At 46.6% G+C, this 26,046-nt stretch overlaps 1 protein-coding gene across 1 annotated transcript; it reads left to right on the forward strand.

Annotated features, from left to right (window-relative positions):
• Positions 1–508: 508 nt before the first annotated feature.
• Positions 509–25,085, forward strand: Rgmb (repulsive guidance molecule BMP co-receptor b). The gene is made up of 5 exons (XM_057761462.1): positions 509–1,082; positions 2,026–2,101; positions 5,432–5,691; positions 10,555–11,063; positions 24,101–25,085. Exons 2-5 carry the CDS (start codon positions 2,097–2,099, stop codon positions 24,758–24,760), a joined length of 1,434 nt encoding a protein of 477 aa, XP_057617445.1. The 5' UTR covers positions 509–1,082; positions 2,026–2,096; the 3' UTR covers positions 24,761–25,085.
• The last annotated feature ends 961 nt before the right edge of the window (positions 25,086–26,046 follow it).

Here is a 26,046-nt window from a genome sequence, read left to right on the forward strand (position 1 = left end):
GCTTGAAATTTTGTTTTAACTGAAAAGAAAAAAAGAAAAAAACAAAAAATATCAGCACTCTTGTTCTAAAATGAGAGAGCTAATTAACTACCGCTGAGTACCTACGAAACTCAAGGACCGCTCTCGAAAACATAGCTCGATCTCCCCTCCCCCATCTCGTTCCTCTGATGGAGGGTCTGTCATCCTAAAACATCCTGAACGGGCTCTTTTACAAAAGACGCTCTCATCTGGGTCTCAGGGGTTCCTTTCTAGCTTTTCTCTCTCTCGTGAGTCCAAGCCACACTGGCACCTCATGTGGACAGGACGACAACCCTTTTATGCTCGCATACGTCCGGGGACCATCTACACACAGTGGAAGGACCCTCGAGGATAGTTGGGGGGAGCGTGCCTTTGGAGGCGCTGGTGCACAGCTAATAGAAACCGAGGAGGAAATCGAGAGTGTCTGCTGCCCTCGTGGCGGCGGCGGCGCGAGTGCGGACACCGCACGCGTCTGCCGCTGCCCTGTCCGGGTGACAACTGGCCGAGTCCCCCACCGGGGACCATGATGCTGCGGGCGGTGGGTAAAGGCAGCGCTGCGGGCCCGGAGGGCGGCGCAGAGGGCGGCGCTGGCGGCGTGAAAGGCGCCTTTGTGCAAGCCCGGGTGTAGGACCCGGGGAGTGCAGAGAGCTGACCGAGACCTGGAGTTGGGGGACGGAGGCATCCCGCACTCAGCCATCTCCAGCAGGATCTCCAGCAGGACAGTCGGGTAGCGCGGTGGAGATGGTCTGAGGCGGTGGCCAGGGGCCGGGAGTGGGAAGAAAGCAGTTTCGAGGAAGTTGGGGGAGAGGGACTTGTCTCCCCGCCCTCTCCCCCTAGGTGGCAGAGGCCCCGCTGGCTAGGAGGGTGCAACCACTGGCCCCGGAGCTCACTCCGGAATCGGCATCTGGACAGCGGCCCCCGGGTGGAGCCGCCCGCCTGCCGCCCACCTGGGGCAGAGCGGCGGGCAGGCGCGGCGAGGCCTCCCTTCTGCGTCCCGGCCGCGTGGCTTGCGGCTTATTTTCCCAGCTGGCAAGCGTCGCTCTGCAGACAAGGGAATGCCTGTGGTGAGTTGTTTATTTTGTTGAAGTTTGCGGTGGGCCAGGAGGACGTGGGGGGCGAGCGGCAGGCAGCGGCGGGGACTGTTTTGTTTAGGTCTCGGTCCACCTGTGTGGTATAAATCTGCCAGGCTCGGGGCGGTGGGGCCCAGGGTGAGAAAGCCCTGGCGTTCCAAAAGCTCCTGGCCACGTTTCATTCGCAATGCCTGGAACTGACTAGAGTCAATGCAGGCTCACCCCCACCCCCAGCTTTCTATGGACGCTTCCCAAGGGACAGTCGTCGCCCCTGTCGCCCCTGACCCGGGGACAGCTGGCCACTGAAGTTTCCCCAGCTTCCCACTCCCACTCCTTGAGGGCAATGGAGCTGAGGATTTGATGCGAAAGGAGCCCAAGAAGAGAGAGAAAACTTGTCCTGGGTGTTTTTGGTGTGAAGTTCGTTCAGGGGTGTCGGATCATCCTGTTTCTACAAACTGGGATCCTGGGTTGGCCAGTTTCCCAGATTAGGCTGGTGAAGGGCTAGTGGGCTGGCTCCTGAGGGAGCCCATAGGAACCCCTGGGGCTGATGTTAGTCACAGCCTCAGCTTCGTTTGCCTGGAAGAAAAGCCTAAATACATTAGTGAGAGGGTAAAGCTTTTAAGGCCTTCTTGGGAGTGAGTGGCTGGCTAATGAGAGGTTAATTTTGTTTCGAAGGGAAGGCAGCGCTGGTTTCCTGAGATAAATGGACAGGAAGCGCATTACCTCCAAGCACTGGCAAGCGGCTCCCAAATGCTTTTTGCACCTGCTGCTTCTCTAGCCCTGCGAGCCAGAGGCGAGCCGCACTGGAGTCTGTAGGGATCAAGGGGCCTCGGCTGTAAGCGCGGGTTATGAACCTCCTGCGCTCTGCTCTCTGCGGTCTCTGTCTCCTGGGGCTCAGCGCTTACACGGAGCCCTTGGGCTCTTCTCTTACACCTAGGTCCTGCGTGTTCCGGAGCTCGGGGGCATCCTGATCCCGCTGAGCCCCTTCCAGGTGCGGAAGGGTTAAGAATGATGTAAGTACCAGCCAGGAGCTACACGCCTCTGGGCTCCTGGACTCTGGGCTATTCCAGCCTGATTTTCAAACACTGTGGAGCAATGAGCAGCAGGGGAACCCTTACTCCAGAATGGGTTGCACAAATCTCTTACTGCTGGCTTCTCGGTCCTGGGTGAGCTGTTAGGCAGAGACCCTCATGTTAGGTTTCTAGATATGGAGATAAAGTACCTGGGGACCAGTTAAGATACCATGTAAAGGTCCAGGAAATGAGACTTCATCGTGTTTAGAATCTATTAACGTTTCTGGCATTCGTTTTAATTTTACTCATTTGCATGTCTATGGCATGGTATACTTGGCTGGGTCTTCTGGACGTACACTTCTGGTCTCATCATTCCTTTTTGGGGGGAAAAACCGAGAGAAAAAGAATTCAAGTGGTAAGACACAGGGTGGATTTTTGGGTTGCTCGAATTGCCAATCACCTCGTTTTTTTTTTTTCCTAATTAAAGTGTAAAACTTTTAGAATCATCAAAATTTTGTTCTAGCTTCCTCCCTGGGTTTTTCTTTGCACAGTCGCAAATTCTGCTTAAACTTGCCGCACACAAGCTTGAAAAGTGACTGCCCTATAAACGATCATTCAACATGCCCTTGATTTCTAAGCTGATTTCAAATCTTGCTAACAGTCCAGATTCACTCCCCCGAGTGTGTCGACGGACCTAATTTCATAAAAATAGGAACCACCTTGTGGGTTAATTGTAATTAATTGTAATATATATACATATATATTCTCTAGCAGCTGAACACTTACGCAGTAATAAAAAGTGAATTGTTAGGCATACAAGTCTTAAGCTTGTCAAATTTTACAACAGAGGAGCAATAAAACACCTTAGAGATGACTATTTTCCTCTGAACTGCTTTTTTCTTTAATCAGGATTCTCAGCAACTCGAGGGTGCCCTCTACTGATAAGACTATCTAAAGTCCCACGTGTTTCCGAGGAAAGTCATCAGCAGAAAGACCCAAACCAAATTGAATGTATTGATCTTTAACTTTTTGGTTTTATGAAGTTTGATAGTAACATAAGTTACCTTTGTAGGATATAATTAAATATTGGGGTAAGAAAACTCTACATTTCGCTGTTAGCCAGCTAGCTTAAAGGACTTTAAAAAAATCTTTATGTGTAAGAATGTTTTGCCTGTATGTATGTCTATGCACCCTGTGTGTGTCTGATGGCTATGAGGGTGAAGGGAATTCAGATCCCCTGGAGCTAACGTTACAGACTGCTGTGGGCTGCCAGTAGGCACTGGGAAGAATACACAGGTCCTCTGGAAGAGCTGCCAGTGCTCTTAACCAGTGAACCATCTCTCCAGCCCCAAGCTAAAAGGACTTTTAAGAAGAGTATCATGTGCCCACTCTTTCAAAGACATTTATTAGTATTTTCTGAACTGCATTTCGTGGATTATATGTAGTAACTGCAAGATGATAAAAAAAAATTGCTCTGGTAGCATTTAGTATGCACCATTAGGTAAAATTGTCAGATATATTCCAGCCCTCCCCCCCATGAAAAGTCATTTCTCCAGGCAATACTGAAGCTATTATTAAGCATATTAAAGATAGACATAAGGCTTGGATTATATCTTGGGTAGTGAAAGGTGTGTTTACCACTTGAGTCATCCCGGCGCGTAATAAGTAATGAAAAATTATAGTAAAAACAGATAGGTCTCTTTCATTAGGGACCTAGTGGTTTGAAGAATTCACACTGTGTCTAATGAGTGAGATGGAGAGACCTAAAGGCTTGCCCCCCAATTATCCTGGTCCATTGATTAGCACATTGTAACATGCGGAATATTAATGTGTCTGTGGTTGATAGGAGATTTCTAATTAGAGATTCTGAGTAATGTAGCAGGTAAAGTTGCAAACTGTAATTTAGATTGCAGTAAGTGCATTTTAAATGGCAATCCTCAACCGTTTGGGGAATGGCAAAGGCAAGGGGGGGTGGAGGGTTAAAGTTCCTAGCCCTGACGCCATTCTCCAGAGGAGATACCACTTCACACTAACTGATAACAAATTGGTGCCTGTCCTCAACTCCACAAGCCCTTTCCTAATCCTTGGCGATTGTTTGTGGGGTTTTGCCCTTGGTTTTGGAGGACAACTCAAGTAGAAACAGACCTACCATTGGCTTAATTTAATAGACTGGATATTTGTGGAAAAGCCACTGAGCAACAAGAAATCATGGCGATAATTGCACTGCATAAAAACTCACCACTCTCATTAATCTAATTACCTTGTAACCGAACACGTTGAAGTTTGCCCAATCCCTGACTCCCGCTCTCAGCTTTGAAGTGGTGGTGGTGGGGGGGGGATGTCAAAGAAACCAAAACACCAGCTCCTCACGCAGCTGCCGGCGAATTCCGCCGGGAGCTCGCAGGTACCTTCTCCTTTCGTCCATCTGCTGCGGACTTCGGGTGTCATTTGAGTATCTAAGGCGGCTCGGCTGGACTCTGGTTTTACCTAGAGACCTCGACAAGTTTGCTAAGAGGTTCAGCAGATGTAATTGGCTGAGGGGAGGAGGGGTAGACCTGCTTGCTACCCAGAGCTCAGGGAAAGTGCTGGCTTCCTGCAAGGGGCTGGAGCCAGCAGGGCCGGGAAGAGGAGGAGAAGAAGGAGGTCATTAAAAACCAACAACGAACAAAAAATAAAACTAGGAGGAAGCTGAACCTGAGCTCATTAATTCAAGGAGAGGTTAAAGGCCGGTTCTCCTGGAACGCGGGCCAAGCGAAAGTCGCTGTCGCCCTTTTCTATTGGGTACCAGAAAGCCGTGATCAGGGGGAAAAGGGGTGGAGGAGAAAAAGCACAAGGAAGCCGGCGGCAGGAGGCTGGGCCCTAACGAAGCTGCCCCACCCGCAGGCGGCGGACGCGGAACTTGAGTGAGACGCACAAGGGCGGTGCGGGGGCGGGAGGCACGCTTGCAGCCAATGGGAAGGGGAGGAGAAGCGCGGCCGGGGGCGGGACCTGCGCGGATTGGTGGAAACTCGAAGGGGCGGGGTGAGAGTGAGGGACCGAGATTGATTGACCGCGCAGGCCACGGGTGCGGAGCTCTCGGGGCCTCTGGCTGCCACGGCTGGTGAGGTCCGGGCGATCCACGCGCGCCGAGCCCACGCCAGCCGGGGGCCCGGCCGCCCGCGCGCGCGCTGCTGCTTCCGCCGCTCGCTCACGGTCTTTGTATCTTTCCTCCCGCTCTGCTTGCCGCGTCCGACCGCCGCGATGTGTCCGCGCCCCGTGGCCACCTCCCTCCGCCCGCGACGCCCGGTTCCTTGCGGCGGCCGTGGCTGCTCTCGGACGCTGGCCTGAAAGGAAGAAGAGGAGGAAGCGAGGCGCGCCCCCCGGCCCATGCCGCAGCCAGAGGCCCGGCCCAGCCACCGCGCCCGCGCCGCCGCCCTCGCCGGAGCGCACGAGACCTGCATGGACGGGCATGGGCGTGAGAGCAGCACCTTCCTGCGCCGCCGCCCCCGCCGCCGCCGGGGCTGAGCAGCGCCGCCGCCCCGGGCTCTGGCCGCCGTCGCCCCCGCCGCTGCTGCTGCTGCTGCTGCTCAGCCTTGGGCTGCTCCACGCAGGTAGGCGCGGGCCGGGTGGGGAACCGGCCGCGCGGGCTTTGTTCTGGGTCCCCGGGACGCCACGGCCCTGGCGGGGCGAGCACGGCGTTCCCTGGCTCGGTTTCACCGCTCTGCCTGGCGCCGGGTCCTGCCCGATCGCCTCCGGCCCCCGCCAGCGACAGCCGCTTAGCGGATCCCAGCGTGCGGGGGCCGCGTGCGGGACCAACGCTCCGGGGCTTTATTGCTCTCCGCGGGGGTGTTTACTGGAGCCCGCTGCGGATCGGGTTTCCGCTGCCTTAACCGCCTGCGAGCGGAGAACAGAGCCTTGTGCTGCGCTCCTCCGCTGCTGTGGGTGGTGGCGAGGCTGGGAATCGCACCCCGTGCAAAGATTTTTTTTTTTTTCGCCCGAGTTTGGGGTGGATTCCGAAGGAACTTAAGTTATCCGGGATTTCTTTCTGTTTTGCCAAAGCTGCTCTCGGCATAGAGTTTGGCCGACTGAAGAGGTGCTTTGAGGCTAGTCTCGTATTTTCGGTTCCTAGCGGGCTTGACAGATGTGTGTTTCAGTGCGGAGGTCGGCAGGGCCTCTGCCGACGACGCAGGGCTGAGGAATGTGCTCTTCGGGTAATAAACCTGAATCTGAACCTTGTGATATGTTTTTGTTTTCTTAACAAATAAGTACAATTTCTTTTTTAGACTTTCCCTCTAATACAAAAAAAATCAAAAGAATCATTGCCCTTCTGCTTGAAAACCAGAGCATTGGATAGATTTCCTTGGAGGCCTTCCCTCTGTGTTTATGATGACACAACGCTCTGATCTGGAGAGTTCTAGTTTAATGTCACTCAGCTGTACTGAGAACTTTATACTTGTTAAGGCATACAGACCGTGCTAAAATAGCCGGGAGGTCTTTTTATGGAATGGAGTAAAATGATATTGAAGAGACAGCCCTTCGAGGTGGCGTAACGGCTGCTTTTTAACACTGTCGCTTGGGGAAATGGACTGGTCGTACTGAAAATGTAATAGCCAGTTGTGGGATAATTAAGGCTTTAAATTAGTAGCTTTCAGCCCTTAGAAAAATGTCTGCATGTGGTTTCATGGAAACTTTTTGCTAATGTGCCAGTATTCAGGAGTGTTGGGGAAAACAATATCTATCCATTGTGTGTCAAATCGTGAAAGGCAAGTTGAAATGCTCTGTTGAGCTCCGTTCTCTTTGGCAACTTGGATATGGTTGCTCTAGGGCCATGACAGGATTGGAGAGTAGTTCATGGAGATTTCCTTCCTGGCCTGTGTAAGGCATAAGAAACTGGAGTTTGGAACACGAGGTCCCTTTCAGAATCTCAATATATGCTCACACTGAGCTTGAACCCAAAGGGTTTGCACGGCTCTCGTTGCTGTGAAGAGATCTCTTTGAAGACGGGTGCTGTTGAAATGCAGGGGTTCTTTTCCAGACCAGGGAGCCTAGCAAGTGCTGCCCGCAGATGGACCGCCATATGCTTTATGTCTGGGCCCATATCATTTGCCTCGGTGCCCCATATGGCTCTATAATTTACTCGATTCGGCTTCATATCTCATTTCCTTTATTATAAACTGGTGGCTGGGCTGCAGATTCACAGTCCTGGCGTGAAGGAAGCAGTCTTGCATGGTGAGTCTTTTATGTCCGATTCATTAACAAATGCTGGAAGCTTTAGAACACGAACCCTTGAGCACTTACAGTAACCGGCACGAAAACACACGTCACACCAGTTGTAGGTGATCTGACCCCAAAGTGAAAATTTTTCATTGTTAAGTGCACCTTTTGAATTCTGCCCTTGGGAAATGGCATTTGTTTGTTCTCATGTGTTCTATTTTATCGTGTTTTAAGACCTGTGCAGTTCCTGAGTGGATATCAAGTGAGGGAATTCTTGCTTACTCACACACTTCATGGCCTCCTTGGCCACATCCTGGAGTGTGTTGCTGTTCTGCTTTGTCTTGGCATTTTGACAAGAGGCTCACTTTACGGCTTCTCACAGGCAAAGTGTGCTCTGTCATCATTAATTCATGAAGCCTCGATGTTTCTGGGTGTATGCTGCAAATTAGTCATTATACGGGAGCCTGCAATGGAGCTGAGAATGCTAACCTCAAAGCATTTTCTCTTCAGTTATCTCCCTCCCGCTGATCATATCTACAGCCAAGGGTTGTTAGGACCCTAATCCAAAGCAAAAGAGCAGCTTTGTGTGTGATTTCTCAAAGCTCTCAGCGCCTACCCACCACTAAAAGGGGAGCCCTTAAGAGTCAGGGGCTGGGCAAAGAACCCACCGGGAATAAATGCTGCATCTTCTCCCTCTATGCATCTCCGTGCTTTTCTTACTTTTGATATTTTATGGCTATTTGAAATAATTATAAGTAACTGTATGCTCGGATAGATTTTATAGACCATAAAAAGAACAAATAGGCCCCACAAGTTTAGCGGAAAGTTCTAGTACGGTCATTATTTGTAGTCCAAGAGCTAGGTGTTCATTACTGAGTGATCTTGACCCTGCTCTTAACTTCTTCTTTTGTGCTTGCTGTGCGTCTGATTTTAGAAGAATAGTGGTATAATTGTCACCCCATTGTTGTTTTGGAGTTTTTTTCCCAGCTTTCAGTGATTACTGTGTTAGTCAGGAATTGAAGAGAATGGCCTTAACTAACACTAGCTAGTTGCGTGCAATCCCACCAGGACAAGGCAAGGCCTTGGGTACACCTTCCCTTGATAAATGGCTTGAGGGCTTCTGGAAGAGTGAATTTGCTTGATTATTGTTGGTTTGTCTTGTTCAGTAAAAGTAGTTGAAAGTAAATAAATCTGCTTGGGAGAAAGGAGTCTTATAAATTGAGCTTCCTTGGTTAGCGTTGCACTGAACAAGTCTTAAATGAATCAAATACATGAAGATGATTTTTTTTAAGTGGTCTGGTGGTTGCTATAAGTCCATGGCTCCAAAATAGTAAAATAATTTTAATCTTCTTTATTCTTGTAAAAGTGAAAATGAAGATTCAGCTGATCCTTTTCCGCCTCCGGGTCTTTGGAATCTCACAAAGATGTCAGATTGCTCCCACACGTCCCCCCAACTAAGGCCAGAAACAGTTTACCATTTCATTAAAATTTAAAAATATCCATTCTGAATCACCTTTCTAAATCAATATAGGGATTAATTACTACATGATATCTTTTATCAGATGGACTTTTAGGTGTCAATATCCTAAAGTTTACTGTATCCACATATTGAGATAGTTATATATTTTAAAATAACCCACTGATTTTAATTAGCCATGGTGGCATACACCTGCAGTCCAACATTCTGGAAGCTGATGCAGAAGGATTGCAAGTTCAAGGTCAGCCTGGGCTACAGGTCAATGAGACCTGCCTTGTCTCAGGAAAAGAAAAAAAAGTAGGACCTAGAGAGATAGCTCATCAGTTAAGAGCACTGTCTGCTCTTCCAAGAGATCCCGGTTTGATTCCCAGCACCTACCTAATGGCTCAATCATCGTAACTCTAGTTCCAGGAGGTCCAACACCATCATCTGACCTCTGAGGGCACCAGGCATGCGTGTGCACAGACATGCCTGCAGACCAGACAGAACCCTCATACACATAGTATAACAAACACACACAAAAACTAGCCAAAAATCAATGAATGGTCCAGCGATGTCGATGTTTTTCCCCCTCTAGAATACACAATGTGTGATATTTTATGCCTGAAGAAAAACCACAAAGCTGCTATAACAACTTCCTCGTTTTTCAGAAGAAGAAGCTGCTAGAAAGTGAGATCCAATAAGACTTCTTCCATAGGTCAAGCACCTATAAGGAATCTCAAGTGTATGCTACGGTTCATTTTATTCAACTTGAGATACACGAGCCATGTTTCAGTAAATCTAGTCTCGCTTTTTGATACAATATGAAATCGATGGGTACACATGACTGGCAGTGTTGTTTTGTCCCTTTGTCTTGTGCTTGAGGGTTTCGTGAATTGTTATGAGAGACAAGTGACAAGGTAATTTGGAAGTTTCATTAATACAGGACATTCATCCTTGCGTTTTCACTTTAGCTTTTTCTTCAACTTAAGAGGGGAAGTGAGGTGTGTGTGTGATGTGTGTGTTCACACACACACTAGGAATTCTCGACTTTATAGGTCTCTGATTCATGTTTTGAAATGTATTTGTGCTGCATACTTTTTTAGTTTGTGTGTGTGTGTGTGTGTGCTTTGTGGTTTGCTTGAGATCTGTGTGACAGACGTGTTAACAGAAGTAAAATTGGATCTTGGTCAAGTGAATCACTTTTTGTAGCCAAGTACTTAAGGTTTTACAGAAGCTAGGGCGTTGAAACTGTGCAGGTAGTTTGTTTGTAATGTACCTCAGGAAAGAGAATGACTTATTACTTGGATTTTTTTTTCCCCTTGATTTTCATACCCTGTAGCTATACGAGAATCAGGTAGAGATACTTTAAACATACTATAATTTAGAATTTTAGCCCTTCTTCTGTTGTATAAGCTTTAATCATAGCTATGTGCATAAGTGTATCTCTCCCAGTGCTTTCCAAAGCAAATTACCCATACAGCTTTAAAAATCAAAACAGAGGAATCTTGGTCAAAAAATCTATAAATAAATAGCAAACAAGAAACAATATTTCATTTGCAGTTCTAACCTAGAGACATTCCTAGACTAGACTCATGCTCAGTCACCAAACCCCAAGCTTTAAAGTTTTCAGTTAGCCGTATCCAGTTTTTCTCCCGGTGGCTTAATTTGAGAGACATGGTAACTCAGTACAACCTTAAAAAGAAGTCTGAGGTAGACTAGACTGTTCCCAGGGGAGAATAGCATCTTCTCATGATACCCGGAAGTAATGAACCTTTTACATGCTTGGTCTTCTTTTCCATAGGTGACTGCCAGCAGCCAGCTCAATGTCGAATCCAGAAATGTACCACGGATTTCGTGTCCCTTACTTCACACCTGAACTCTGCCGCCGATGGCTTTGACTCCGAGTTTTGCAAGGCCCTCCGCGCCTATGCCGGCTGCACCCAGCGAACCTCAAAAGCCTGCCGCGGCAACCTGGTGTACCACTCTGCTGTGTTAGGTATCAGCGACCTCATGAGCCAGCGGAACTGTTCCAAGGATGGTCCCACATCCTCTACCAACCCGGAAGTGACCCATGACCCTTGTAACTACCACAGCCACGGAGGAGTCAGAGAACACCAGGGAGGGGACCAGAGCCCTCCCAATTACCTTTTCTGCGGCTTGTTTGGAGATCCTCACCTTAGAACTTTCAAGGACCAATTCCAGACATGCAAAGTGGAAGGGGCCTGGCCCCTCATAGACAATAATTACCTTTCAGTTCAAGTGACGAATGTGCCTGTGGTCCCTGGATCCAGTGCCACTGCCACCAACAAGGCAAGTATGCTCCTTGGTCCCTCTTTCTTCACCCCTCCCCTTTTATGTTTGGTCCTTCAGACAGCTTGTGGAGTATGTTATAAAGGCTTGTTTAGAGGGACCATTTGTATATCTTCTTGGGAAGTTATTAACAGGGTTGGTAAAAGTTTGAGATTATTTAATAAGGAATTTTTCTGGCATACAAAATGTGGGTCTAAAGTTAAATCGGCAATGATATGAAAAATAAAACGTAAACAGTGAAAACAAGTTCTCCAGCGAGAAATGGCAGGCCTGTTTAACGAGGAAAATGTGTGCCTTCTCTGGCGCTGTCTTGTGAGTGCTCGTGTGTGTGACTCTTCTTGGAGAGATCCACGGTCAGATTAATCACATAAGTGAAGTGGGTATTCTATAAAGAAAGCTGTGAAGCCCAGGGCAGTGGCCCATCAGGAAACGTACTTCATTGGAGATTTAGAAACTATAGTAAATGTAATGGCTGCAAGCCAAGCTTCCCAGTGGCAAACCCACAATGGTGCTTTAGTTAGTAACCTTTTGGTAACCAAGGAAGTTAGGGATTGGCTATTACCAAGCAGTGCGATATAGCACCTGTGTAAGCTCACACCCCCGTGTTAACAGTCCAAGCCAGAAGCTAAGAGGAAGGTTGGCAAAACTAAGGTGTTCTTACCCAGGTGCAGTGTCTGTGCTCCATGTTTGTTTATTCTGAAGAAACTGATCGTATGTAGAGACCTTTGATGCCAACTGTAAGGCAAGCACCGGTGTTTTAGTACAAGATGGGAGAGTGTGGGTTTCCAATTACCAGTCATTGCTAAGTAACTTAACTTAGTAAGTAAAGGAGTTTCCCTTGGTGTCCCAGCTAAACTGCCCCTCTTCATCCTTCCCCAGCCACAAACCCACAGTTTCATCTTGTTTTAATTTCCTGTGTTTATTAATCTGTTCCTTCGTTGTCATAGACTAAATATAATTGACAAGAATCAGGCTTTGAAGTCCTATGCCTGCTCATTTGGTTCCCTCCCTTGCCTCCAAATGTGGGGCATATTTTTAGTGAGTTTAAATTATTTTACTTGGCATTTTGTGAAGGGAACTTTACAACACCTCGGGAGATATCTGGAGACACCCAGGAGTGTCACAGATCTAAAAATAGAAGCCATTGCTCTTGAACAAAGAAGACTGTTACACTGAAGCAGACATTTTAGGGGGTCTCCGAAATGTTTTTACTTCAACCCAGTAAAATCTCAGGCTTGCCTTTTGCCTTGGCAAATTCTACATCTCGGAATAAACTTTTCTTTTCCTGGCTCTTAGGCATTTATAAATAACTTTTCTTATGTATATCTCATAGTGTGTATTTGGTAAAAGTTAGGTTTTAAAGATACATATTTATGGCCTGTGAGATGGCTCAGCAGTTAAACAGCACCTACTGCTCCTATAGAGGCCCTGGGTTCGGGTACCAGCACCAACCTGGCTGCTCAACCATCTGTGACTCGGGTTCCTTGATCTGATGCCTCCTTCTGGGTTCTAAAGGCGTGTGTGTGTGTGTATTAAGATAAATGATTGTGAGGTTTTAGGGTAGACCATTGCCAAAAATCCAGGATTACAACAGTCATCAGACACCTCAAACTTGGGATAACTGAATATTCCATGAGGATTCAGTGAACTATTACATTGGAAATGGGAAAGTTATCCATTGTTCAGAGAGTTGAGGATTTGGAAGACTCTTGGTCAAATTAAAGTATTAATAGTATATATACTATTTTATATATATATTATATAGTAATATATACTATATGTAATTACCTATATGGAACAATTTACAGCACACTTAAGATTAGAAAGTTAGTTAAAAAGAAGAAAACACAGGTGTGTTTTCTCCATCTGGTAAGAGCCAAAGATTTTGTTCTTTCAAAATGGAGGAAAAGTGGTCCTCAGAGAAGAATTCAAGAGGACAGCAGGCATGTGTGCTGTCTCAATTGCACATTTGTGTTTTGCCTCACCTACTGGCCACGCCACTCAGCAAGTTCCTCTGTGGTCCTGCGCTCCCAGCAGTTACTGTACTCCTTTATTTCCTGTGTGTGTTTCCAGGAGATGAAAGGCTGTTTTTGACGGCCTGGCTCAAGACCTGTAGGATATGTGTTGCTGAAATCCGCAAAGGCCTAACATTGCTACAAAATTGTACCTTTAAGGACTTAAAGCATTAAAGAAAAGGTAGTGATAAAAATAAAAACAGTTGATGGGTATGGTGGACACACCTTTTAGTCCAAGCACTCTGGTGGTAGAGGCAGGCTGGTCTCTGAATTCAGGGACAGCTAGGACTGTTACACAAAAGAAGAAAAAACTTTTGGAAAGGTTTTCTCCGTGTGCATCTCACCGGATGTTAATCAGCCACCTCACATTTTTCTCTGTGACAAATACCTGAGCAGAAGCAGTTGAAAGGAGGGAAGGGTTATTTGGGTTTCAGTCCTAGCTTGACAGGGTTCATTGCTTTGAGCCTGGGGCAAGACAGGATACCGGGATGGTGGGAGCATGTCAGAGAGGCTACTTACCTAGGGCTGGCCAGAAAGAGCCAAAGACAAGAGAATGTAAGAGGGGAGACTAGGGGCGAGCTGTCTGTCTGGGGAGGCGACCTGCTCCCTCCCTAGGTCCCACATGCTTTCCCCTCCTCCCCAAATGCTGTCCTATTAGGAATCCGTCTAGTCTTTTGGAGGCATACTTCACTTTCTTACTGAGAATTTCTGGAAATACCTGGGCCAACCTCAAGTACCCCAGCATTGTACGTTGCTGATAGCGAAACTTGTTCGCGTGGTCAAGCGTTTCTAAAGACCTGTGTGTTGCGTCACTGTGTGTAGACACTAACTGATGTGGAAGGCCAGCTGTGATACAGAAACACCCGCGCATTTCACAGCCCGCACTCCTGAAGAGAAGTGCTGGGTTCTGGGTCTTTTACTCAGGTCACTAAGATAGCTGGGTCCTGGGAACCTGAGCCAGGCTCCTGACAGCTTTACTTAGTGAGGTCTCCATTCCAAAAGTACTTCCTGCCTGTCACCAAAGGATACCTAGACTGAGTGAAATAAGACTCACTGGACTCAAGGGGCATTTATTAACTAAACTTTTTTTCCACGTGTAAGCAGTGAGTGAGTTAGGACAGATGAGCCTGGAGTGTGATTTATCTCCCTATCCACTGTCCTCTCCACACACGGGCCCTCCCCTTCACATGGGAAAGAAGGACTCGTTTTTCTACGTGGTCATGGTGTGCACAAGTATGCTTTCTTGGGGCCTCCATGTTTTTGCTCAGACCCTTCGCCAGCCAATCTCTTCCTCTCTGGAAGAGTCTGTACTGGGAGGCCAGCTTGCCAGGTAGATGTGTTACTGAAGGTGAGAAGCCAGGGCAAGTTTTTCATCTCTCCCCCCTGGGGCCGCAAGAGTTTCTGGCACACCTACACACCTCATCTCATCTCAGATGCAATCTTCCCCACCTTTGGCTGCGAGAGGCAGATGCAGGCATGCAGACACTGAGAAAGTGAAATGAGGGGAACTTCATTAGAGCTGGCAGTGTTAGGGGCACAGTGGAAAGGCAGTCACACCCTGTCCGCGCCAGAGAAACATGTTGCAATGGTATCCTGTACCTCACAAGCGCCAAAGAAGCCAGGTTACCTGTCTGTGAGGATGGCTGCTTGTGCTTCTGCTTCCACACTTTTTTGGCACTTTCAGACTCAGCCCATGCATTTAATGGGCTGTGTCTCTGTTTTTAAATAAAGGTCGTTAGCGAGGATGTTTAAATGCATGGTCACAAAAGGTGGCTAAAGAGTAAAGTGTTGATCCTTTCCCTTGACGTGTTCCCGGTAGCATGCATTAAAGTCGCTGAGACCGTAGTATGGATTAGTGGAAGGCTTGCCTAATGCGAGTAAAGTAACTGAGTTACCGCCTCAGACCCACAAAACAATGAGATTGAAAGGAGAGTTTTTAAAACATTAGTCTCCAGCTAGCTGGTGGAACACGGAAGCCAGGCCTTACCACCTGGGTTAGTTCCTGGAACTCACGTGGTAGAGGAGAATCGACTCTACAGATTGTTCTTTGATCCCACACACATACAAACACACAATGCATAGATAAAATGTAATTTGAAAAAATTAAAAAGAAGTCAGTCTCAAGTACATTCTCACTAATTTTTCAAAATGCTTTCAGTTTAAAAACAATGGCTGCGTTTTTAATCATGATTTTTACAAGTACCCTCTTGCTTTGTGTTCCCTTTAATTTTTATGTAAAATCGTGCTTTTTTTCTTATTGCTTTGGCTTTCCTATACAATACTTAACTAGCATGAAAACAAAATAGAAGTAGGGAAAATTGGGAACCACACATCCTGGTCCCCCTCCTTGAACCAGATGACTTGTATGGTCAGGTGATAGTGGCTACCAGCTCCTGTTACCCTGTGGGCAGCACCCAGACCTCCCCAGAGTGATAGGATGTCCAGCCCCTCGGGGTTATTTTTGTATATCATTTTATAATCCATAATATCTCTAAATTTCAAATTCTGTAACTGCTTTCTTGGAATTCCTGAGAGGCTCCACCAAAGCTGGAGACGGCTTGGTTGTCTTTCTTTCGGTTAATGTCTTCCGTTAGCTGTGGATTTTGATAGAATCAACAGTCCTTGTAAGTACTGGAGCATGTTGTGGTCACTTTTCCTGGTGGCCCTCAGACACTGTACAGCAACAGTGAACATGTAATCCACTCTGGTCATTATCTGCTGCTTATAGAATTGGAGCTAGCTGGGTGGTGGTGACACATGCCTTTAATTTTAACCCAGCACTCGGGAGGCAAAGGCAGGTGGAGTTCCAGGCTAGCCTGGCCTACACAGTGAGTTCCAGGACAGGCTTCAAAACTCCAGAGAAACCCTGTCTCGAAAAACCAAAAATAAATAAATAAATAAATAAATAAATAAATAAATAAATAAATAAATAAGAATTGAAGCCAGACATGTCTACATCGCAGAGTTTTTAAGTGCATGTCTGCAGCGAGGTTTGGAGATCTGTCCTCTCTTGATCATGCCTAGTACATTTTTTCTTACAGACAAGTGTTTACAGCACTTTGTTTTAGCAGCTGGGTGCCTGTAAGCTATACAGTAGTGATCTTTTATTTTTATCAAAGATTTTCTTCCTTCCCTTTGGGCGAATTGTGTTTGGATGTGTGGACCCTTTTCCTGCATGTGGTGGCGTGGGACACGTCGTCTAGAAAAGCATCTAATCCTTACTCTGAGATTTGCTTTCATTGGAAGATACATATATATAGTTCCAACCATTTCTTTGAGATTTGAGCCTTGTGATCCTTCTTGCCTACAAAGATGCTACAGAGCTCTAAGACTGGTCGGTACTGGGTCATACGAGGAACAGGCAGGAAAGAAGTCTATGGTTGTAGCTCCCTTGGTATGATAATTCTGATTAAATGTCATCAGTTTGGTGCTGCTACATTTAAAAAAAAACTACATGTCGGAGTTGTTGGAATGAATGTAGCCTCTGCACTTAGCTACCCACCTGGTAGTCCAGTAGTGGGAAAACGTGCCGTGCATCTTCAGAGCTTCTTGGTAAAATGCATTGATTCCCAGGGACATTAGTTAGCAGGATGGGACAGGTGTCAGGAAGCCATACAGAGAGGGCAGCTGCCCGGGCAGCCTGTCACAGGCTCCCTCACCCAAGGCTTGTTCCTCCTGCCTTGCTTGCTCCAGGATTTGACTTCCCACCTCCCACGGTCAGTGTGCCCCTCGCCTGCATCTGTATTTCCACAACCACCAGTCTTAATTTATTTTTCAGAGTCCCATCCCATTTTGAAAACTCTTGTTAAGTCGTGTGTTACACATTTTGGTCATTCCTGAATTTATTTCAGAAATAACACAGAAATGTTAGAGACTGGGTTTTACAAAACACTGCTGTGCTTCTGGGTGGGACTGGGTGTGTTGTCTTTTTCAATTTCCTGTAAGGCTGTTGTTTGTACTGAATTATAAAGTGTTAGGCCCAGGAACTGCTGTACGGTAGTTTCAGTAAATTGCCTGGAGGTAGAAAGATTTCCAGGCTGTGTTGAGGGAGAGGGGGAAAGGAGGGTCTTCACAGGTGATCGATCCACACTGTGAAGGAGCATTCTGTAACATGGACGGGCTCCTCGGTTATTCTTCATGCCTGCTTTTCAAATACAGTATCCCTTTGTTTTTTCCCACATGTGTTAAAACACCCTGGGTAAAAAAATTCTTTACCATCTTCTAATCTTCCTGACACTGCCAACTCCCTGAGTCCCAGATGTCCTTGGGAGGAGGAGGCCTTCCAAAAATCCCCCTTGGTAAGTGAAATTAACCCATGGCTTGTCCACCACAGGCAGGATTCCTTGAGTGGTGTAGGCCTCTGCTGCTTCAAAACAAATCCACTCTCCTCCATAGTTTAAGGCAACGAGCGGCAGGAAGCCAAGAGTCAGAGGCACAGCTGAGAGTCAGAACTTGTTTCCTGTCATGTTTCCAACTCCCTCTCTCTCTGTCTCTCTCTCTCTCTGTCTCTCTCTCTCTCTGTCTCTCTCTCTCTGTCTCTCTCTCTCTGTCTCTCTCTCTCTCTCCCTCTCTCTCTCTCCCTCTCTCTCTCTCCCTCTCTCTCTCTCTCTCTCTGTCTCTCTCTGTCTCTCTCTCTCTGTCTCTCTCTCTGTCTCTCTCTCTCTCCCTCTCTCTCTCTGTCTCTCTCTTTCTCTCTCTCTGTCTCTCTCTCTCTCTCCCTCTCTCTCTCTGTCTCTCTCTCTCTCTCTCTGTCTCTCTCCCTCTCTCTCTCTCTCTCTCTCTCTCTCTCTCTCTCTCTCTGTCTCTCTCTCTCTCTCCCCTGTTCAGTTTTATTTTGAGGGACAGTGGCGAGAAGGAAATGTTGGGTGCTTGGTGCTCTTGTTGTTGTTGTTGTTGGCAGCTTCAATTAACGCTAGCCAAACACTTTCTGCCTCTGTGGAATGTGGCCCGAGAGAATTACCTACAGTGCACAACAATGAAAAATGCTCCCTTTCCCATTTTGTCTTTATTTGTTTTGACTGCAGTAAAACTTGCTCTTCCAGTGTTTGGATTTTGTGTTCTTGTGGGTGGGGTAACTTAACAAAATGCTCAGCCTGTCCGTGAGTGGTGAGGGACAAGAACTAACACACCTAAGCTGGATTTTATTTTAACTAGACAGCCTTGAAGTGAACCTGTGATACTGTCGGATCCTAGATAGGAGAACTCAAGTGAAACCCGCTTGCTAGAGAATGGAGCTCTTTCTGCTCCACTTAGCTGATTATGTCAATACTTGGGCTGGGGGTAGGGGGAGGGGTGGTTCAGCTAATTCTAGTCTGGGAGGCTTTCTTCATGTTAGCACGCAGTATCTGCACTGTGGATGGAATGGATACCACAACATTTAAACATAAGTTTCTTATCTCCCATGCAAGTACTCCTGAAATGGATTCAGGGTTCAATCTGAACCTATAGACACTTGGCAGGTACTAACATTTTCCCCTTTTCCTGCCCAGGCAAAAGGGTATTTTTGGCCAGTTACTGGTTTTTAAAACACATGGTCGCCAATTCTAACCATCTCGATCCTTTTCTTTTTTAAATCTTTGGGAACTTGAAATTGAATCTAGAGCTGGCAAGGTCTGTGTGTATTGTGAAGAAGTTGAAGCTTTCTCTCCCCTTCCTAATGCTGAGAAGTAACCAGGAAGGCCATGGTTTCCTGTTCTCCATCAGTCTGCAAACAACAGTGGTTCACCTTCTCATCTAAAAGCCTGGTGATATTGGCCTCCTCACAGCACAAAGTCTGAGCCTGAACCAAGGGAAACTTTAAAGTTTGGGAAGTTGCTGAGGTGTACAGGCAGAAGGGCTTGCCCCCTCATGCTCAGCATGGCGTTCCGCTGGGGTGCAGAAGGAAGTTGGCTGGCTTCCCCGTCTCCGTGCCTGTGTATGCTTCCCGCCTTCCTTTTTCTAATTATATAGAAACTGGTTTTTGAAAGTTGGCGTTTGTGTGCCTGTCCCCCTCGTGTGCTATCCCTGGGCAAGACTGCTTTCATTCTCTGAGCTTTTCCAGCCTTGGCCCTGGTGCTTCTCTGGACCACCTAGCAGCCTTCAGCTGTGGGTGTCCTTCCCCTCTGGTTTGGCTTCTTAATTCTCTCTCTGCTGCCAAGACCCCTGCAGCAGCCGAAACGGCCCCTGTTCTTGCTGTGTTCATTACCTAGGGCAACACTGAAGACTTGGACATGAGCCGTTCCAGTTCTCTGCGTCCTGTAAGTGCTCTGAACACAGAACTCTGTAGAAAAGGACTGAGGGTAGAGAAGCATACATATTTGATAACTGCTTAGAAGGCAGTATGTATCTCAGTCTCATCTGAACGCTAAAAGGAGTCCATGCTGCTCACCTTGTAAGTGTGCTGTCTTAACTATAGTTATTGTCCTAGTCCAATAAAAGCAGTTCACACCTTGCACTTCTGCGGTTCTTACACTTTCTGAGAGTATAGTATTCTATGTAAGCTGAATAGTAATTGTACAATTGCTTCCCAGCCTACTGAGTTTACAGCTTCCTAACAGATCACCTCCCCGACACTTTGGGGGAAGTCGTCAGTGACAGCGTATACCCCAGCCCAGCATGTAGTATGCTACATATAAAATCATGTCTGGGCTTTGCATGAAATTGTTCAGACAAATGTTAATCTAAATGTGTGTGAATTTTCTCCCAGTTTCACAAAAGGGAGAGAGTTACCCTCATTGTTATGTAAATGGAGATCAGTTTCCTCTTTGCCTGCATACAGGGGGCCTGCCCCTGCTACAGTCCACAGGTGGCCGTAGAGGTGAAGTAAGCTGTGTTTCAGAGTTTCCTCAGCCAGCTTTTCAACGTCTAGAAAACTCGGCCTTCCAGAGTAGAGTTTGGGTGTGTGAGGGATGGAGGCAAAGCCAGTGTGGTGATGTGTGCTGTTGGAGTGGAGGACTGGGTGTCCGGGCTGTATTCCACCTACATGTGCAGACATGAAAGAGGCTCCGAGCCCAGTCGTGATGTCCTTGAGGGTCTACTGTGCTTTCATCATAACTACACCCAGACAATTTGACAGTGTGGACATAGCAACTGATTATATGAAGTAACATTTATTTTCACTTCCTTGTACATGGGCAGAATTTTAACCAGATACAAATCAAGTTGCCTTCCAAGCCCATTTCTTTGCTTCAGTTTCTCCTCCAGCCCCATGATTAGCTCTGAAATTCCTGTTCTCCTGTTGAGGATTCATTCCAGAAAGTTCTTTGCACTTGCAGTACTAAGTGCTCTGACTGGACACTGGTAAACGTTCCAGAGTCTCTACAGAGCTACGGTGTGGGCGTATACGGAGAGCCGACTGCAAAGCCTTTGGAGGCTTGGGTTCTAAAACCCATGTGTGGTGTTCACAGGCTGTTGTGCCTTGGGAAGTTTTCTCTGTATCCTGGTGAGGCAGGGCCTGCGTTTTCCTCGTGCACTTGTTCAATTTTGTTTATTTCCTTTTCTTGCTGGTGGGAAGGAGAGGCAGGCGGAATGCCTCTGAATCAATGAGTGGTTCTCAGCTGGTGGGTCACGACCCCTTCAGTGTTCAAATGAACCTTTTGCAGGGGTTGCTAAGACCATGGAAAGCACAGATATTTATGTTATGATTCATAACAGTAACAAAATTACAGTTATGAAGTAACAACAATAATTTTATGGTTGGGGGTCACCACGACAAGCGGAACTATAATTTACTAAAGGGTTTCAGCGTTGGGAAGGTTGAGACCCACTGCTCTTAATTTTACAACAAACCTTAAGGTCTTGTTGCCGTTCATATGTGCAAAGGTTGATCTGTCGTAACGGCTTTCTCTTCCTCATAGACCAGTGGGTGGTGAAGATCTCAGGAGTGAGATTAAAAATGAATGAGGAGAGCTAGAGTAGTTTGTCTAAGGTGGGATTGAGAGAGACTAGATGGGGGAGGTTTAACAAAAGGCATTGATGTTTTAAATGCACAGAAATGCCACCCATCAATAATAAATGGTGTGGCATTGAACAGATGTGCCAAATTGAGTTATTACTGCGTTTGGATCAGTTAGTGGAGGGGAAGCAAACAGCATAGCCGGTGTTTTACAACACGTAGTGAAAACCTCTGTACAAACGTAAATGCCCATTTTAGGCCCTTGATGGCTGCTAAATGGAAATTTTTAAAGTTTGGAATTTGCAAAACGTTCCAATGAATTTTTGTATATTTCTGAAGTATGAATTATTATTATGGATACATGAGTTTGCTTTTCTGGAAAGGTAGACTATCTGAAATGGATTTCATGCTGTTCACGGCTGAGTGCTCGCTTGTTGAGAGCTTGTGTTACAATCGTCCTGAGGAATGACATTGCACTTCAAAACTCAAATCGTGTGCAACTGTTACCCAGAGTTTTTCTACATCTAGGTCCCTGCTCTGTACACTTACATACAGAGACCCTCTCAGCAACCTTTACCCGTGCTTTGAGAGTGTCTCATCCCCTCTGCATGTGCATTCAACAGAGAGTTCTACACACATCCCCAAGAAAGAAATATTACAGTTTATCAGAGAGGAAGTCAACTTCAAACAATGAGTAAAGAAAAATCTGTAAAGTAGAGGAGAATATTTATCAGGTAGAGAACGCCAGTTTTCCATGTGTCTGCATAGCACAGTGTGTAAGGTGTTTGTGTAAGTAAGTCCTGCATAGCAGTGTAAGGTGTCACAGTGAGTCCTGCATAGCAGAGTATGTAGGGTGTCACAGTGAGTCCTGCATAGCAGAGTGTGTAAGGTGTTAGTAAGTCCTGCATAGCCGAGTGTGTAGGGTGTCACAGTGAGTCCTGCATAGCAGAGTGTGTAGGGTGTTAGTAAGTCCTGCATAGCAGAGTGTGTAGGGTGTTACAGTGAGTCCTATATAGCAGAGTGTGTAGGGTGTTACAGTGAGTCCTATATAGCAGAGTGTGTAGGGTGTTAGTGAATCCTGCATAGCAGAGTGTGTAAGGTGTTAGTGAGTCCTGCATAGCCGAGTGTGTAAGGTGTTACAGTGAGTCCTGCATTACAGAGTGTGTAGGGTGTTAGTGAGTTCTGTATTGCAAGACTGGAATTGCTGTGCACAATGACAAAAAAAAAGAGATTAAACGTGAAACTATTTCACTCATCTTAACATTGATCCCCGTGTGTCTTTTTTGGCAACTTGTTTGCAGTTGTACATCTGTTGCCCCAGCAAAAGTGAATCCTTTTCACTCTTCCTACTGCAAACAAAATGGTCACAGTTCTTGCATGCAATGCCAAGTTGGTTAAACTTGAAGTTTGTTAGACCAGAAAGACACATTACTGGGTTGTTAAATCTTCTGTTTTTGAATGTGTTTTGGTTGAGAACAAGGATCACAACTGTAAAAAGTTTCCTGACACTTATTTTAGCCTTCTGCATTGGTAGCCCTCGGTGTTCTCTAACCTTTCTCCCGTGTTTTCAGGTGCAAGATTTACTTGAATTAATCATTTCACCTCCTAGCAATCCCATCATGTCTTAAAAGGGAACTTGTCAAACTGACTTTAGAGCCACCAAATAAATCTGTTTTATGGTCTCCTTTAGGTACCCACCCACCTCAGAACCCCTCACAGTGGAAGGTTCCCTGGTTCTCCTGAAGTCATCTCTCTCTGGTCACCTTCTCTGGGTTGTTAAGAAGGTGTTGAAATGTGAGAAGGGCTGGTATTGAAATCAAATTGTGGCTGGGGTTTTCACAGCACTTTGTCTGGCTTGCAGCTGCAAACAGCGGATATGAACTTAACCAGTTGCTCGCTGCAGTGCATCTGGCTCAGCTCTGCCTTTGTAACTGGCTGAAGTAAAATGAAATGGCTGGAAAATTCCAGTCAAGTTAACACCAGTGGGAACGTGTGGAATTAAACAGTGTGAGCAAATGCTGGCTGGGTTGGGGAAAACTTCAGACATAAGCTTGAGGGTGGTAGTGAGGTTTGGGGGCCATTTCTGGCTTTTTAACAAGGGTCCATTGTTTTGACTAGTTCTTTTGCAGGAGCTTAGAGGTGCTTGCCATCAGAGTAACTTACGGAGTGTGCGCCTTGTCCGTCTGCCCTCTGGACCCAATCACCCAACCCTTTATTCTGTTTTTTCATTTGGGAAAAAAAAATAACAAAAAAATTAAACTGTTACCGCATTAGTGACAGACAATAAGCCAGATCTCAGCTGCTCCCTCAGATGGCTCTGGGGAACTGCTCCCTCAGATGGCTCTGGGAACTGCTCCTTCTTTGGGCTAGAGACCCTCATCCCCTTCCTAGTTCCCTCTCTTGTCACATGTCCGCTGCAGAAACGGGAGCAGGCTCATTTCTTCAGTTGTGTGTATAGCTGTTATAATGGAAGGATTCTGCAGGGAAGGAAATGGCCCGATAGAAGGAAGGTTTTGTATTATCAGTGCATTTTTTTTCTCCCTGAACTTTTTGCTTCCTTTGGAAAATTGAGAGCTGACTGAGAAAAGATGTGGAGTCAGAGGCCCCTGGCGCTGTTTGGGAAAACATCTTCGTTACTAGGTTTGGGGCGTGTTATCTCTGCCAGTGCTTGAGAGCTTTGCTTGCCAATAATTCCCTGTCGCAGGGATTAACCAGTGATGCAAAGCGTTTGATTAAGAGACTTAAAAGAAATCTCTCACGAGGCGCATGATTGGCAGTTGTTGCAGGTGCCCCCCACCCAAAGCCTGTTTCATCTCTCAGTGTTTATATTCAGTTTGTAGTGGTGAGTCCTGGGAACTCACCATGGAGATGGTTCAGTGAAGGATCTCTTTAGAGGTAAGACTTAAATATATCAGTAATTAAGTCCCTCGGAACTTCTGTATAGCTTAAAAAGAAACCCCTAGCCCCCACCCCAGCTATACTATGCCTGGTATGGGAGATAAATAAAAATTATCAAGAAAAGTGGATGGTTTCCCAACAGGGGTGCTCTCTGTGTCGGGAAAGCTTCGCGTTTGGGAGAGTTCCCTGCTCCTGTGGAGTGCACTGTTCAGCCTCCAGTCGTGTTAACCTGTTCGCCCTCCATTCCACAGATCACTATCATCTTCAAAGCACACCACGAGTGTACGGATCAGAAAGTGTACCAAGCTGTGACAGATGACCTGCCAGCGGCCTTTGTCGATGGCACCACCAGTGGTGGGGATGGCGATATCAAGAGTCTTCACATCGTGGAGAGGGAGAGTGGCCGTTATGTAGAGATGCATGCCCGCTACATAGGCACCACAGTGTTTGTACGGCAGCTGGGTCGCTACCTGACCCTTGCCATCCGAATGCCCGAAGACTTGGCCATGTCCTATGAGGAGAGCCAGGACCTACAGCTGTGTGTGAACGGCTGCCCCACCAGTGAATGCATTGATGACGGACAAGGCCAGGTGTCCGCCATCCTGGGGCACAGCCTGCCACACACCACCTCAGCGCAGGCCTGGCCTGGCTACACACTGGAGACTGCCAGCACCCAATGCCATGAGAAGATGCCAGTGAAGGACATCTACTTCCAGTCTTGTGTCTTTGACCTGCTCACCACTGGTGATGCCAACTTTACCGCTGCAGCCCACAGTGCCTTGGAGGACGTGGAGGCCCTGCACCCCAGGAAGGAGCGCTGGCATATCTTCCCCAGCAGCAGCCGTGCAGGGGGCACTGACTTGTCTGTTGGTCTTGGACTCACATGCCTGGTCCTTACTGTGTTTTTGTAGGGCTTGTTTGTTTTTTGTTTTGGTTTGTTTTTTTTTTCCTGGTTTTTTTTTTTTTTTTTGTCTATAACAAAATTTTAAATATATATTGTCATAATATATTGAGTGAAAGAGTATATATATGTATATACCATGTATATGACAGATGTTTGTCCTAGAACACCAGATTGTACATTATGTGTTTGGCTGTTTTCACATATGTTGGTTGTAGTGTTTTTTGATTGTATCAATTTTATTTTGCAGTTTTGTGAAATGTTTTATAATGTCCCTGCCTAGGGACCTCTTAGAAAGCACTTTATTTTTTATATATTAAATATTTATGTGTGTACGTGGCTAATATGTACAGTGCATATACACAGACACCACAAGGGTCCACTTGAGGTGACCGGTTTGTAGCTACCCTGGGTGTTCCTCCTGCACTTCCCATTGCTACTGATTTGCCAAGATGGAGCTGTCTCCCTTCCTAAAGTGTCAATTTGAGAGGAAAGTTGTTCCCGCCCTTGCAAGTACTTTTGATTCTTAAAACACAGATCTCATTTAAGAGCCCTGTTTCCAGCAACTCACTTTCTCAGAATGCGGGGACGATACCGCTGCAACTGCAGCCCTTCTTCCTCCGACTGTGACATCTGAGCACATGTGGCCTATGAGGTTGACCGTTTGTGGAGTCTGGTGATGGCCTGACCTAGTCCCCTATCCCTGTTTAAATTGTAGTTTTCCCTCCTTTAACTCTTTAAGGAAAACCAAATCATAACTTAGTAGATTTCATGCCTGCTCTCCCTCTCTGCAGTTTGTAGAAATCATGTTCTTAACTCTCTCCTCCCTGGCTGGTTGGAATCCTAATGGTTCTCTCCGGCTCCCCGCAACGTCTCCTTCACCGCACCTCAGGATTCCAAACTCTGGCTGTTAGTCTTCCTCTGATATAAGGTCCAGGTGTAGGGCCTTGAGATCAGGATATCTTCCTTGTGTATCGATACACACTTGCCTGTGGATGCTGGTGAGTCCCGATGTTTGTTAACTAGGCATTGCGCTGCCCAAGTAGCCTCTGTCTTTTCAGCTCTGCCATCTTAACACCTGTAGTCACTTAGTGAAATCCCCATATGGTAAAATCTCTCCTTGCCTCTGCCACCCCATTGTTGGTACCAACTCTAAAGGGCTGTGAGAGTAGCAGAGTTAACTCCTGAATAGATAGGTTTGTATTATATCTAAATGTGAGTGTTTGGTTCCAAGAAGTAATACAATTTGTGTTCCAATATTTAAGGTTTACATTAATGCAAGCAAAAGATACGAAC

This window comes from Chionomys nivalis, chromosome 2, assembly GCF_950005125.1.
Source record: "Chionomys nivalis chromosome 2, mChiNiv1.1, whole genome shotgun sequence".
In the NCBI taxonomy this organism is placed as follows: domain Eukaryota; kingdom Metazoa; phylum Chordata; class Mammalia; order Rodentia; family Cricetidae; genus Chionomys; species Chionomys nivalis.